This window comes from Microtus oregoni, unplaced genomic scaffold, assembly GCF_018167655.1.
Source record: "Microtus oregoni isolate MIOR12 unplaced genomic scaffold, Mior012 000012F_ref0000307, whole genome shotgun sequence".
NCBI lineage: Eukaryota > Metazoa > Chordata > Mammalia > Rodentia > Cricetidae > Microtus > Microtus oregoni.
Window position 1 is genome coordinate 52,245,159 of NW_024543071.1, and position 15,487 is coordinate 52,260,645.

The 15,487-nt window shown below is 43.0% G+C and overlaps 1 protein-coding gene across 5 annotated transcripts in view; it reads left to right on the plus strand.

Moving 5' to 3' along the window:
• The window catches only part of Pacs1 (phosphofurin acidic cluster sorting protein 1), a 120,620-nt gene that overhangs the window by 82,409 nt on the left and 22,724 nt on the right, over positions 1-15,487 (plus strand). For 4 of the 5 annotated variants that reach the window (XM_041661457.1, XM_041661459.1, XM_041661458.1 and 1 more), the window contains exons 3-7: positions 6,176-6,265; positions 7,781-7,906; positions 12,687-12,831; positions 13,321-13,412; positions 13,493-13,573. In XM_041661457.1, coding sequence (XP_041517391.1) covers positions 6,176-6,265; positions 7,781-7,906; positions 12,687-12,831; positions 13,321-13,412; positions 13,493-13,573 — 534 coding nt within the window. The remainder of the gene's footprint in view (positions 1-6,175; positions 6,266-7,780; positions 7,907-12,686; positions 12,832-13,320; positions 13,413-13,492; positions 13,574-15,487) is intronic. The other variant, XM_041661461.1, reaches the window with a different exon arrangement.

Consider the following 15,487-nt stretch of genomic DNA (forward strand, 5'->3'; position numbering starts at 1 on the left):
TCTTGAGACAGTGTTTCACTATGTAGCCAGACTGACCTGAAACTCTCGGAGATCTGCCTGCCCCCGCCTTCTAAGTGATGAGATAAAAAATATGCCCCACTGCATGCGGCATAAACATAGCGTACTGTTTTAAATAACGTGTTCACTGGACTATAATTCAGATTCCATTTGTCTCACCTACTTGAAACACATAACTGCAGACGCTGCTACAGTGTTCAGAAGAGACTTCACATTCATTAACTGTTACCCTTACCAGACTCCATCCTCCATCCCTTGCTCTGAGCAACTACCACATTTGGTAATTCACACCACGGGGGAGGGAGAGGGTGAGAGCAAGAGACTAAGGCAGGAAGAGTGAGAGTTTTATATTAGCCTGACCTGCATAGTAAGGACCTATCTCAAAAATAAGTATTTTGAAATAACAGAAGCCTAGTTTGAAAGACATTAATATCCATTAATGAGTATTTTTATGTTCTTAATGATTCTATGGCCATAAACACTTTTTTTTCTTCTGTATTGAAAATGTGCTGTAAAGTAGGGAAATGGAGATCTGGGGAGATAGCAGGTAAGAGTGTTTGCTGCACAAGTATGAGGACTTGAATTCCAATACCCATGTAAAAATCCAACATAGGACTGATGATGGCTGCACATGCCTTTAATTCCAACACTTGGGAGGCAGAGGCAGGAGGATCTCTGAGTTCAAGGCCAGCCTGGTTTACAGAGTTAGTTCCAGGACAGGCAGGACAGTGGTTAAAAAAAGAAAAAGCCAACACAGTCATATTGTATCTGTAGCACCCACCAGTGCTGTAGTAGCCAGAAGCAGGGGTATCTGATAGCAGGTGCTTGTTGCCTGCCAGCTGAGCTCCAAGTTCAGTGAGAGAGACTGCTTTAAGAGAATAAAGTGGAGAGTGATAAAACAGGACATTGATGGCCTCCTCTGGCTTTCATACATATGTACACACACTAAACACACGAGTACATGCATACACAACTTTTTTTCTTTTTAATTGATATTTATTGAGCTCTACATTTTTCTCTGCTCCCCTCCCTGCCTCTCCCCTCCACTCTTCAATCCTCCCCCAAGGTCTCCATGCTCACAATTTAATCAGGAGACCTTGTCTTTTTATACTTTCTAGTTCCCATGTAGATTATATTTATGTAAGTCTCTCTAAGTGTCTACATTGTTATCTGGGATTGTGGTTTGTAGGCTGGCTTTCTTTGCTTTATGTTTAAAAACCACCTATGAGTGAGTACATGTGATAATTGTCTTTCTGAGTCTGGGTTACCTCACTCAAAATAATGTTTTCTAGTTCCATTCATTTTCCTGGAAATTTCAAGCTGTCATTATTTTTTTTTCTGCTGTGTAGTAAGTACTCTGTGTGTAAATGTACCACATTTTCCTTATCCATTCTTCGGTTGAGGGGCATTTAGGTTGTTTCCAGGTTCTGGCTATGACAAACAATGCTGCTATGAACATAGTTGAGCACATGTCTTTGTGGCACGATTGAGCATCCTTTCGATATATAACCAAAGTGGTATTACTAGGTCTTGAGGAAGGTTGTTTACTAATTTTCTGAGAAATCACCACACTGACATCCAAAGGAGCTGTACCAGCTTGCACTTCCACCAGCAATGCAGAAGTATTCCCTTTTCCCCACAACCTCTCCAGCATAAGTTGTCATCAGTGTTTTTGATCTTGGCCATTCTTACAAGTGTTAGATGGAATCTCAGAGTTGTTTTGATTTGCATTTCTCTAATGACTAAGGATGTTGAACATTTCCTTAAGTGTCTTTCAGCCATTTTAGATTCCTCTGTTGAGAGTTCTCTGTTTAGGTCTGTACTCCATTTCTTTATTGGATTATGTGATCTTTTGGTGTCCAATTTCTTGAGTTCTTTATATATTTTGGAGCTCAAACTTCTGTCTGATGTGGGGTTAGTGAAGATCTTTTCCCATTCTGTAGGCTGTTGTTTTGTCTTGTTGACCATGTCCTTTGCTTTACAGAAACTTCTCAGTTTCAGGAGGTCCCATTAATTGATTGTTTCTCTCAGTGTCTGTGCTGCTGGGGTTCTTTTTTTTTTTTTTTTTTTTTTTTTTTTGGTTTTTCGAGACAGGGTTTCTCTGTGGCTTTGGAGCCTGTTCTGGAACTAGCTCTATAGACCATGCTGGCCTCGAACTCACAGAGATCCGCCTACCTCTGCCTCCCGATTGCTGGCATTAAAGGCATGCGCCACCATCGCCCGGCTTGCTGCTGGGGTTCTATTTAGGAATTGGTTCCCTATGCCAATGTGTTCAAGTGTACTTCCCACTTTCTCTTCTATGAGGTTCAGTGTAGGCTGACTTTATGTTGAAGTCTTTGATGCATTTGGACTTGAATTTTGTGCATGGTGATAGATATGGGTCTATTTTCATTCTTCTACATGTTGCTATCCAGTTATGCCAGCACCACTTGTTAAATATGCTTTCTTTTTTCCATTTGATATTTTTTGCTTTTTTATCAAATATCAGGTGTTGGAAGATGTGTGGATTGATATCCAGATCTTCTATTCGGTTCCATTGGTCCTCCTGTCTGTTCTTATGCCAATACCAGGCTGTTTTCAGTACTATAGCTCTGTAGTAGAGTTTGAGGTCAGGGATTGTGATGTCTTCAGAAGTTCTTTTATTGTGCAGGATTGTTTTGGCTATCCTGGGTCTTTTGCTTTTCCAAATAAAGTTGAGTACCGTTCTTTTGAGGTCTTTGAAGAATTTTGCTGGGCATTGCATTGAATCTGTAAATTGTTTTCGGTAAAATGCATAAACAACTTTTTTTTTTTTTTTTGGTTTTTCGAGACAGGGTTTCTCTGTGGCTTTGGAGCCTGTCCTGGAATTAGCTCTTGTAGACCAGGCTGGTCTCGAACTCACGGAGCATAAACAACTTTTAAACATTAAATTAAGCCAGGTGGTGGTCATGCACGCCTTTAATCCCAGCACTTGGGAAGCAAGGACAGGCAGATCTCTGTGAGTTCGAGGCCAGCCTGGTCTACAGAGTGGGCTTCAGGGCAACCAGGGCCACAGAGAAACCCTGTCTTGAAAACACTCCCTAAACTAAGTGTCTGGGCAGTGGTGGCACATACCTTTAATCCCAGCTCTCGGAGGCAGAGGCAGGTGATTCTCTGTGAGCTTGAGGCCAGCCTGCTCTACAGAGCTAGTTGCAGAGCAGGCTCCAAAGCTACAGAGAAACCCTGTCTTGGAAAAGAAAGAAAGAAGGAAGGAAGCCGGGTGGTGGTGGTGTATGCCTTTAATCCCAGCTCTCGGGAGGCAGAGGCAGGTGGATCTCTGTGAGTTCGAGGCCAGCCTGGTCTACAAGAGCTAGTTCCAGCACAGCCACCAAAAACTTCAGAGAAACCCTGTCTCGAAAATAAAAAAAATAAAAAAATAAAAAAAGGAAGGAAGGGAAGAAAGAAAGAGCTAAGTGGCTTAAGAAATGGTTTAGTAATTAAGAACACTTCCAGAGGACCTGGGTTCCATCCTCAGTGCCACCTGCTGGCTCCCCAGTCCCTCAGTATCCAATACCACTTCTGGCCTGTACAGTTACTGCACACACATAGAACACAGAAATTCATGGAGGAAAATAACCATACATATAAAATAAAAATTAACAATAGACAAATAAGATTTAAGGGTATTAAAAATAATCCTGAAATGAGACCCAAGTTGTTAGTGTCCTCAGCAAGCCAATATTGGGACTCATGGAAATTAAATCTTCCTGGAAGGATAGAAAGATGAAAGTAGTCATGTAGCATGCTTCAGACCTGACTGTAGGCTGCTGTCTATGCCCTGTTACCTATATGTGCAGCTTTCTTTCAGAAGCTCACTGTCTGGATGGTAGAGATAGAACTACATCTCCAGCCCCAGAGAGCATATTTGGGATAGAAGGTGTTTGTGTGTAGAAAGGGCTGTGTGTGTGTGTGTGTGTGTGTGTGTGTGCGCGCGCGCGCGCGCACCAGAGGACAACCCTGGATATTATTCCACAATGTTGTCCACTCTTAATTTTTTAAAGACAAGATTTCTCTCTTCAGTGGCCTAGAACTGTCCAATTAGGTTAGACTGAATATCAGTAAGCCCCAGGCATTCTTCTGTTTTTGTCTCTCCAGCACTGGGATCACAGGTGCACACCACTACACCAGGCTCTTTCTATGTATGTTCTGGGGTTAGAACTTGGGTTTTCACACCTTTGAGAGAAGCAGAACTTTTTACAGTTCTTAACAGCATATATTTAGATGATGGAAGTTCAGATAGTGAGGCCTGCTACTTTTTGGAAAGTGATACGACTTTTGGAGAAAATACAAGATAAAGGGATGAAGGGATTACAGGTGGTGATGGATGTAGGCCTCACTAAGAAGATGATGTTTATGCAAAACCAAGATAGTGAGCTACACAGATTCAAGAGGCGTTTTCTAGGTAGAGAGAAAAGCCAGCCAGAAAGCCCTGCACAGCCATGGTGCTGCCCGTCCGGCTCTCAAATGTCTAGCTGTGGCCTGTTTTTGTCTATCATGGCCAACTCTAGGTTCTCTGACTTCTCTAGCTTTGTTGGGTCTGGTATGTCTGACAGAATTGAGAGGAAAGGGAAGTCAGTGAGACCAGGGAGGAATAGAGTTTAAAGGCAGAATCCCCACCCAGCTCTTGTTCCCTGAGACTCAAAGTGGGGAATCAGGAGTGCTAGATAATAACACTCCTTATACTGGTGGTGATTTGGGTAAGAGACGGGGTTGGCTAAGAAGACTTCAGTGAGTTGAGAGAGTGAATCTGCTGTCTAGTGAGACAAGGAGGACTGGGGTAGAGCAGATTCTAGGGAAACCTGAAATGCAGTTTACTGTGTTGTTTGAGGGCTAGTGAAACAGTGGAGACATGAGTGTCAGGAAAGAGGGCCAGGAAGTAACAGGAGTAAAGGGAGAAAATAGAAATAGAATTCTAACCCTCCAGTGCCAGGAAGTCTGGAAGGACTCAGAACGAGAGTACCTCCAGTGACAGAGGAAATCAAAACAACAAGAAGGGACCTTGGCCATCAGACTCATTAAGAGAGTCACCCATCTTGCAGTGGTAGTTTGATGGAGCAAACGTGACATGAGGAGAAATGGGAGTAGGGGGACTCAAGAAAAGACGTCTGCTATGAAAAGACACACGCATGAGGCCAGGAGGGGTTTTGTTTGCTTTATTGGAAATAATAGCACATTTGCTTATGAGAATGATCTAGGACAGTGAGGAACATTGATTATGTGAAAAGAAAGAATGGCTTTAAAGTAGTGCCTTTAGAAGGAGTTTAGTCCCCAAGCAGGGTGCTCCCTCAGCCTCGGATGGGAACATGGGTAGTTATCTGTGACAGAAGGGAAGGGAGGATACTGTGAGGATAGGAGCCCAGTGGCAGGTTTATGAGGTAGGAGCTGCTCCAGCTTTCTCAGTGAAGAGGATCAAGGTTAGGAGTGTTAAGGGTCTGATGTTAGGGACACTGAGAAGGTATAGTATGTCATGTAAGAAGAGAGCCGGGCTGCAGTGGTGCACGCCTTTAATCCCAGCACTCGGGAGGCAGAGGTAGGTGGATTTCTGAGAGTTCGAGACTAGCCTGGTCTACAAGAGCTAGTTCCAAGACAGGCTCCAAAGCGACAGAGAAACCCTGCCTTGAAAAGAAAAAAAAAGAGATTACAGAGAATGTACTTGAGACATGACATGGTTCCTAGGCAATGTTACTTACCCCACTTAAGATGGAGGCCATAAATTTAGTCAGTTGTATCTAAAATAGTCTAAAGGGCTAAGAGTGTAGATCAATGGTAGGCACATAAAAAAACCATGATTTCAATACTCGGCATCACAAAAAATGGCAATAAAAAAATATAAAATAATTGTAATTTGCCAAATAAGCCTAGCAGAACAAGAGTTGAAGCAGACCTGTGAAGGAGGGCATTTATCAATCCCGAGTGTCCCACAGCACAGCAGACCTGTGGGGAGAACACTCACATATCCCGAGTGTCCCACAGCACAGCAGACCTGTGGGGAGGACGCTCACAAATCCCGAGTGTCCACAGCATGGTAGTTGTTCTTCTTTTGGTCTGACTTTTAGTAACACCACATTGAGAGAAGGTTTTTTGTTGTTGTTGTTGGTTTTTTTGTTTTTTGTTTTTTTTGTTTGTTTGTTTGTTTCAGGGTTCAAAAAGGATTCTTCGCTCCAATGAGATCATCCTTCCAGCAAGTGGCCTGGTAGAAACAGAGCTCCAGTTAACCTTCTCCCTTCAGGTCAGAATTTTCTAAATCTATAAGTTTTCTTTTTTTTTTTTAAATAGATTTATTTATTATGTATACAACATTCCTTCCATGTATGCTTGCTGGAAGAGGGCACCAGATCTCACCATAGATGGCTGTGAGCCACCATGTGGTTGCTGGGAATTGAACTCAGGACCTCTGGAAGATCAGTCAGTGCTCTTAACCTCTGAGCCATCTCTCCAGCCCCCTAAATCTATAAGTTTTCTAATATGCTACAATAGTCTTGAAACTTTTTTCTCCAAAAACTGCTAGAGCCCAACTTCAGGAAAGAAAACAAGTCACCTATGCACTAAAGACTAACATGGAAGGCCTGAGAAGTCCTTGAGTCAGTGTACTGGATATGCTGCTGAGCTGGGTGCTGAGGCCCAGTCTCCCCTTACCTGGCCATATATGACTAGCAGCTACCATTGAGTCTCCACTCTACCCCTTGGCCTTTCCCCTCTCCTTACTGTCTGAATCAGTAAGAACAGAGCTTGTAAGGCATAAGTTTCTGTTCCACCTGGTTCTGCAACTGTTCAGTCTCAAAGAAACACACAGAGGCTTATATTAATTATGAACTGCTTGGCCTTTAGCCTAGGCTTATTAATAACTAGCTCTTACAACTTAAATTAACCCATAATTCTTGTCTGTGTTAGCCATGTAGCTTGGTACCTTTTTTTTTTTTTTTTTTTTTCTCGAGACAGGGTTTCTCTGTGGCTTTGGAGCCTCTCCTGGAACTAGCTCTGTAGACCAGGCTGGTCTCGAACTCACAGAGATCCGCCTACCTCTGCCTCCCGAGTGCTGGGATTAAAGGCGTGCGCCACCACCGCCCGGCTAGCTTGGTACCTTTTATCAGTAAGGCATTCTCATCTTGCTTCCTCTGTATCTGACTGGTGACTGTAGACTGAGCCTTTCCTCTTCCCAGAATTCTCCTAGTCTTGTCACCCTGCCTATACTTCTTGCTTGACTACTGGCCAATCAGTGTTTTATTAAACCAATATGAGTGGCAAATCTTGATAGGATACAAGAGCATTATCCCATAGCAAGAACTCACTTCTATAATATGGTCGTATTCATCCTTCTCTCTTCGTCCCTCATAGAGCATCTCTCTCATAATAATCCTTGTGACCCTACGTGGAAACACCTGTCCAGATGGCAGGGAAAGATGTTCCCAAACTTGGGTAAACCATACCAGTACCCAGCAGAACCAGCCCCTCTGGTGGTTTTTCTTATTCAGACCAACATTTTTTTTTTTTTTGAGGCAGGGTTTCTCTGTAGCTTAGGTACCTTCCCTGGAACTAGCTCTTGTAAACCAGGCTGGCCTCGAACTCACAGAGATCCGCCTGCCCCTGCCTCCCAAGTGCTGGGATTAAAGGTGTGCAACACTGCTGCCTGACCTGACCAGTCACTCTTAACAAGCAAGAGAAACTGAAGCACAGTCCTCTAGCAGGACCTGACCCATGAAGGTCCTAGTTGCTGACTAACCATCTGAACTGTTTTCCTCTTCAGTACCCTCATTTCCTCAAGCGAGATGCCAACAAACTGCAGATTATGTTGCAAAGGAGGAAGCGGTACAAGAACCGGACTATCTTGGGCTATAAAACCTTGGCTGTGGGACTCATCAACATGGCAGAGGTGAGCAGAATGCAGTCTTAGACTGCAGGCCTCTAAGTCTGTTGTGGTCCTGCAAATGATTTCACCAGCCAGCAGGCAGGTATTCATTTTTTCTTTGTAGATTAATTGTTTTGTTGGAAAAATTTCAGCTTTATCAATTACTTTCTCTAACACAAGAGTATTTTCTTTTAACTTTTTAAACTTCATTTTAAGATTTACTTATCTTAGCAGGGCAGTGATGGTGCACATCTTTAATACCAGCACTCAGGAGGCAAAGCAAGCAGATCTCTGTGAGTTCAAGGCCAGCCTGTTCTACAAAGCAAGTTCCAGTACAGCCAGGGCAACACAGAGAAACCTTATCTTAAAAAAACAAAAAAAAAAACAAAAAAAAACTTATTTATCTTATTTTATGGATATTAGAATTTTTCTCAAATACATGTCTGAATCATGTGCTTCCTGGAACTAGTTATGGATGGTTATGAACTACTATGTGGGCTCTGAGAACTGAACCCAAGTCTGGTTAAAAACATGTCTTCTTAAGCACTAAGCTGTTGCTCTAGCTCCCTTTCTTTTGAGATGGGTCTTGCTATGTCTCCCAGGCTAGGCCCAAACTCCTAGACTCAAGTGGTCCTCCTACTCCAGCTTTCCACGTAACTGGTACTAGAGGTACATCATCAGGACCAGCTCTAACTTTAATATATATATACATATACACATATGTGTGTGTATATATGTATTTTTAAGTTAGTTTTAGTAGGAATAATGAAAAAATTCCCATATTCAGAGTCACCAAAATACTTACCTTCATAGCATATTATTATGCTTGGATAGTCTCTCTGTATAATGTGGCTATTCTTTTATGGGGTTTGTTTGTTTGTGGTTTTTGGATTTTTGAAACAAAATTTATATAGCTTTGGCTGTCCTGGGACTGGTTAGACCAGGGTGGCCTCAGACTCATAGAAATCCACCTGCCTCTGCTTCCTAGGTTCTGGGACTAAAGGTGTGTGCCACCACCTGCTGGGTTTTGTTGTTGTTTTCCTGAGCAGTTTGACAGTTGCATGAAGCCCCATTATACCATTACACATTAATACTCTACCACTTTAATTTTCTAAGCATGAGGATACTGTCCTACCTAAGCTTCATTGCCCACCACAGTCAGAATGTTGACACTAATATAAGGTTCTGTCTAACTCATAATCCCCAACCTCATGGTGCAGAATGTCTCAGTGAACTTCCAAGACCCATGGTGAGACCTAGAAGTTGGTTCGTTACATTTCTCCATCAGTCTGAGGTGATCTTCATATCTTCTTTGCCTTTTATGACTGTGATGTAGGTTTCTTTTTTGTTTTTATTTTTTTATTTTTTGACAGGGTTTCTTTGTGTAACAGCCCTTACTGTCTTGGAACTTGGTCTGTAGACCAGTCTGACCTTGAACTCAGAGAGATTCACACGCCTCTCTCTGCCTTTTGAGTTCTGGGATTAAAGGCCTGCACTACCACTGATGCAGGTTCCTGAAGAGTACATGCTAGTTACTTTATCAAGTGCTCCTCGGTCTGGTTTTTTCTGTCCTTGTCTCTAAATTAAGTTCAATATCTACATTTTTGACAAAATAACCGCCAAAGAAGCAGTCTTCTTTCCAGCACAGTATGGGTTGCACAGCTGCACATTAATTTGTGTAATGAAAGGTGGTGGAGCACACCTTTAATCCCAGCACTTGGGAGGCAGAGGCACTTGGATCTCTGTGAGTTCAAGGCCAGCCTGGTCTACAGAGTGAGTTCCAGGACAGCCAGGGCTACTCTTTAGTCTTGAAAGACTAAAGAATGAAAGAAAGATAGGAAGAAAAGAAAAAGTATTTTGTCCTCATTAGTGAAAAATATTTTATATAGAAGTATTTGAGACCATATTACTGTATCTTTCCCTGATTAATGTATTAATTATTTTTATCTGTGCGTGAGTGGGCATGTATAGGCGTATTATGAATATGAGTATAAACATGCCATGACATGCTTGTGGAGATCAGATGACAACCTCAAATCTTGGTCTCTGCTTTCTAGCTTGTTTGAAACAGGGTCTTTTGGTTGTTTATATCCATGTGTTCTAGGCTAACTGGCCCATGGACTTCCAGGGATAGTCCTGGCTCCACCTTTTATCTCAGTGTCAGAGCCATTAGGATTACAGAAGCATTGCATCTGTCTTTACATGAGTTCTGAGGATCCAGACATATGTTCTCACTTTTACATAGCCAACATTTTACCCACTGAGACATTTCCCTAGCCCCCACCTGTTAATGATTTTGAACTGAATTAGTTACTATTTTGATGCCTATCAAACTGTGAATTTCTAAACTAGCCATCCCTTCTTTATTGGTCAGTTGATAAATAGAGCGTTTCTTTCTTCCTCCACTTACCATTTGATCTACTTATTTCTATCAATTATGGACTGTAGATTCTTGTGGGTTTTTTTTTTATTTTGTATGAGGTTAAATTTTAATTTAACTTGAATAAAACGCTCTAGTTTGGCCAGTAAGAGCCCTTCTGAGCTGTCTTTTGTGTCCTTTTTGATAAGACCCTTCCTTCTTTATAAGCCATCTTACTTTCTAGTACAAAAGAGCTCAAGCTTATCTTGTTCTTGCCCTGACCCAGTCCTGAATGAGCTGATTTTCTGAGGCTTCTGGGTGTTTTTGTGGCAAACAGTACTTTAAAAATCAGGTAGTATTGGGCATGGTGTGATAGCACAAGCCTTGAATCCAAGCACTCGGGGGGCAGAAGCAGAGAAGCAGCTGGATCTCTATGAGTTCAAGGCAGGGCTGGTCTACTAGTGAGTTCCAGGACAGCCAGAGCTACATATTGAGACCCTGTCTCGGGATAAAAGAGTACTAGCAGTGCTCCTGTGCGTAACCGGAATAACTTCTGCTGAAAGAACTAAAAACTAGAAGGTGCGTATACATGAACACACAGCCTTCATCCACACACAAACACACCGTGACCATTTCCTGTTTATACATCGCTATCCCATCATAGCACACAGTGCTTACTTCTGTTCCAACCCAATAGCATAGGGCCTGGTCTTGTTTCCTCCTTCTTCCTTTCAAGTTCCTTTCTCCAACAGCAAGAAACTAAGCTCCCGTTTTCCTTGATATGTCTGCTCACTTACACAGTACTCCTGTATGCCAGCCAAAGAGAAAGAAAAAAGATGCTAAAAGAAAGCTTTTTAAATTATCTGTACCTTAATAAATGAAATACAGTGGGTTTGGCTGCACATACCCTTCATCCCATCATTCAGGAGGCAGAGGAAGGTGGATCTCTGTGACTTAGAGACCAGCCTGGTCTACACATAGTTCCTGGACAGCCAGGGATAGGTTGGGAGAACTTGTCTCAAAAAATAATAATAAGGGCTGGAGAGATGGCTCAGAGGTTAAGAACATTGCCTGTTCTTCCAAAGGTCCTGAGTTCAATTCCCGGCAACCACATGGTGGCTCACAACCATCTGGAATGAGGTCTGGTGCCCTCTTCTGGCCTGCAGACATACACACAGACAATATTGTATACATAATTAATAAATAAATAAATATTAAAAAACAAAATAATAATAATAAGTAGAATAGGAAAAATGTTACGGTTCTGGTAATGTGTATGTGTCTTCTTCCAACCCATCTTCCTGACCTCTTGAGGTTTTATTTGAGGATGAGGGGCTGTGGGGAGGAATTAACAGCATCATCCCACTCTTCCACCTGGGCCAAACCCTGCCATTTTCCTGTTTTCTGGCTCTTTTATTTTCACTGCCATACAGCTGACCAACCATGCATACAGGCCTGGCCTTACCCAGACTCAAAGCTAGTATTCATGTAAAGGACTTAATTTAACATGGAACCCGAGAGATTGGCAACCATTTCAGCCTCAGGCCTCAGTTGTGTTGTTTCATTTTGTTTTGTTTCGAGACTGAGCTTCTCTATGTATCTCTGACTGTCCTGGAACTCACTCTGTAGACCAAGCTAGTCTCAAGCTCACAGATCCACATGCCTCTGCCTCCCAAATTCTGGGATTAAAGGTGTGCGCCACCACTGCCCGGCCTCAATTATTGTCTGTAAGCACATGGCCCTGATTAGCAGCTGATATTTCTAGAGGTAGCTGTATTGTTTGTTGTTGTTGTTTTAAATATTTATTTATTATGTATACAATATTCTGTCTGTGTGTATGTCTGCAGGCCAGAAGAGGGCACCAGACCTCATTCCAGATGGTTGTGAGCCACCATGTGGTTGCTGGGAATTGAACTCAGGACCTTTGGAAGAGCAGGCAATGCTCTTAACCACTGAGCCATCTCTCCAGCCCTGTTGTTGTTGTTTTAAATTGCCAGGTTCAGCATAGCTAATAGCTTAGCTAGAAACAACTGCAGGATTTCTTTCTTTTTAAGATTTATTATTATTTTTAAATTATGAGTATGGGGGGGTGTTACAGTATGTGCAATGAATACACGTATCTAAGGAGGCCAGAAGAGTGTTGGATTACCTAGAGCTAGATTTACAGATGGTTGTAAGCCACCCAACATAGGTGCTGGGAACAGAACTCGGGTCCTCTACAAGAACATCAGGCACTCACAACCCCTGAGCCATCTCTATCCCCTGCAGATAGTTTTTAAAGTAAGCCCTTAAAAGCAGTAGGAAAGGCATAGGCATAGATTTGGAAGTGAGAAAGAAAATACAATAACAGTGTGCTGTTGCCATTGGCTTGCATGTCACGTGGGTTTGTTATAGAGATAACCCTGGCACTGGCTAAGGTATTTGTATTATGTACTTTGCTCACAGGTGATGCAACACCCTAACGAGGGTGCTTTGGTGCTTGGCCTGCACAGCAACGTGAAGGATGTCTCTGTGCCTGTGGCAGAAATAAAAATCTACTCTTTATCCAGCCAGCCCATTGACCATGAAGGAATCAAGTCTAAACTGTCTGGTAAGATGTAAACAGTGGGGCTGGAGAGATGACTCAGCAGTTTAGATCCTCTTTCGGAGGATCTGGATTTGACTCCAAGCTTCCACATAGTGGCTTACAACCATCCATAATTCTAGTTCCCAGGGATCTGACACTCTCTTCTGACACCCAAGGGCATCAGATACACGTGTGCCACATATAAATACATGCAGGCAAAACATTCATACACATAAAATAAATTTTTAAATAATTTTTAAAAATATATATGCAGTGTCTGCAGGCACTATAGAAGATAAGGGAGCCAGTGCACTGGCCTTCATCCTGGAAAAGCTGAGTCAAACATGCATGAAATGTGCCCAAGAAAGAGGCCCTTATAGATCCCTGAAAGTAATGTATGGCCATGACTCTCTATGTGGCCCTTCCCTCTCCAACCCAGTTGTATTGATCCCTGTTCTTGAAAGTCATTTAGATCAAATCAGATCAAGGTTCTTACTAGGGTGTTTGTTCTAGATCGCTCCCCAGATATTGACAACTACTCCGAAGAAGAGGAAGAAAGCTTCTCCTCAGAGCAGGAAGGCAGTGATGACCCATTGCATGGGCAGGTAACTCTCTATGACTCTTCTGTACAGTGTTTGAGAGGCTCCTTGAATTTCCCAGCTCATTCTGTTTCCTGCCCACTCAGGACCTGTTCTACGAAGATGAGGATCTTCGGAAAGTCAAGAAGACTCGGAGGAAACTGACCTCAACCTCAGCCATCACTAGGGTGAGCCACCCAGGTCCCGGGCATGGCACAACTCAGATTCTTGGTCTAAAGTAGGTGAGGAGTTAGTGGTACATTAAGACCTTGTGGGGTTTTGAACCCTGTCTACTTGGAGTCACACTCTCAATATTCTGATATATCACCAGCACCACCCACTAATAATCAGCATGTTAGGAGCACCTGTGGTACACAGGATGTTATAGGCCATAGATAATGCAGAATAGAAAGAAGGCTATAACCGTTTTTCTAGATCTTAAAACAATCCAAACATTTCTTTAAGGAGCACAATGCCTCAGACTTTTCCTCTCTGGATGATTGTGTCAAGTGGTGCACTGTTCACTGCGGAGTAAAGCCAGCTTTCTAGGTTATTGCTGTGTTGGACTAGTACTGGAGAACTGCAGAAACTCTGGGTGTGAGAGATTCAGTTATGTTAGATCTAGTTCTTAACCTTGGAGTTGGCAGTGTTTGAATTATGTCTCCTAAGATTTCTTGAGCCCATATTAAAATTGGAGTCCTGGGCTGAGAAGCTAAAACCTGAGGTCTTCAGTGATCTCTGACTGATCCAGGAGCCCCTGTATTCCAGGAATAAAAGGGTCAGAAGTACCAAGAGCTTCTAGGTAGAAAAAAATCTCATTCTGGTTCTCTCAAGCACAGGGCCATTTGAGAGACTGATACCCTAAAAGTGGGGCTTTCTTCTCATTTGGGGTGAAATTAAAGCCAAATTTTTTTTTCAAATATTTATTTATTTATTATGTATACAATATTCTGTCTACATGTATACCTGCAGGCCAGAAGAGGGCACTAGACCTCATTACAGATGGTTGTGAGCCACCATGTGGTTGCTGGGAATTGAACTCAGGACCTTTGGAAGAGCAGGCAATGCTCTTAACCACTGAGCCATCTCTCCAGCCCAAGCCAAATTATTTTTAAAGGTGCATCCCAGCCTGGCCTGCTCCCACGAAATAGCACTCTTAACCTCTGCATGGAGTTCATGAGACTCCAGAGCAAAGCCCTCCGGAAGACAACCCTAGCTTGCCCTTTGTGTCACTGGCTCAGAGCATAAGATCTGCCCCCTTTTTCCAGGTTTTCAAGCCCTGTTGGAAAGACAGGTCCCCCGAATCCAACCCTTCCTCCTTTAAACTCCAGGAGGAAAACAGCTATAAGACCTCCTTACTGTTTCTTCTTCTGAGTCTTTATCGTTCCTGCTCTGTGATTATAAGAAAGTTCTTTTTATCCCCCAAAGCATACCTCCTGAGCTTCCTAAGTCCCCTCTTCTGTGGGCTTTTCCATAGCATCACCCAGTGTATAGCCAGAGATCAATGATCATACCCATCTCCCAGAGACATTACCAGAAGCTGTAGGTACTTCCCAGTTGTGTTTCTGGACACTTGGTAACGATCCTTTTTTTTGTCTCCTTCTGTTCATGCACATTCTTTTTTCCCCACCAAGAACACTTTGTTCTCAATGATGGACTGGTCATGTCTTAACTTCTCTGTCAATATGAACTCGGATTTCTCCCTTGATGGTCATGCTCTTCCCACTACTCTCATTCTTTTATTTAATCCATTTTACATACCAACCACAGTTCCCTTCCTCCCACTCCCCCCACCTCCCCATTCATCCCCCTATCCACTACTCAGACTTTGTTGACTCCCTATGAGGAGTCAAATTGAGGCAGGACCAAGCCCTCCCTGCTGATCAAGAAAAAGCTAGCTCATGCTCCAGGAATAGATCCTAGTCCCACTGCCAGGGATCCCACAGACAGACCAAGCCACACAACTGCCACCCACATGCAGAGGGCTTAGTTTGGTCCCAGGCAGGCTCCCCAGCTGTCAGTCCAGAGTCCATGAGCTCCCATGAGCTTGGGTCAGCTGTCTGTGTGTTGCTCCATCATGATCACACACACGCACACACACA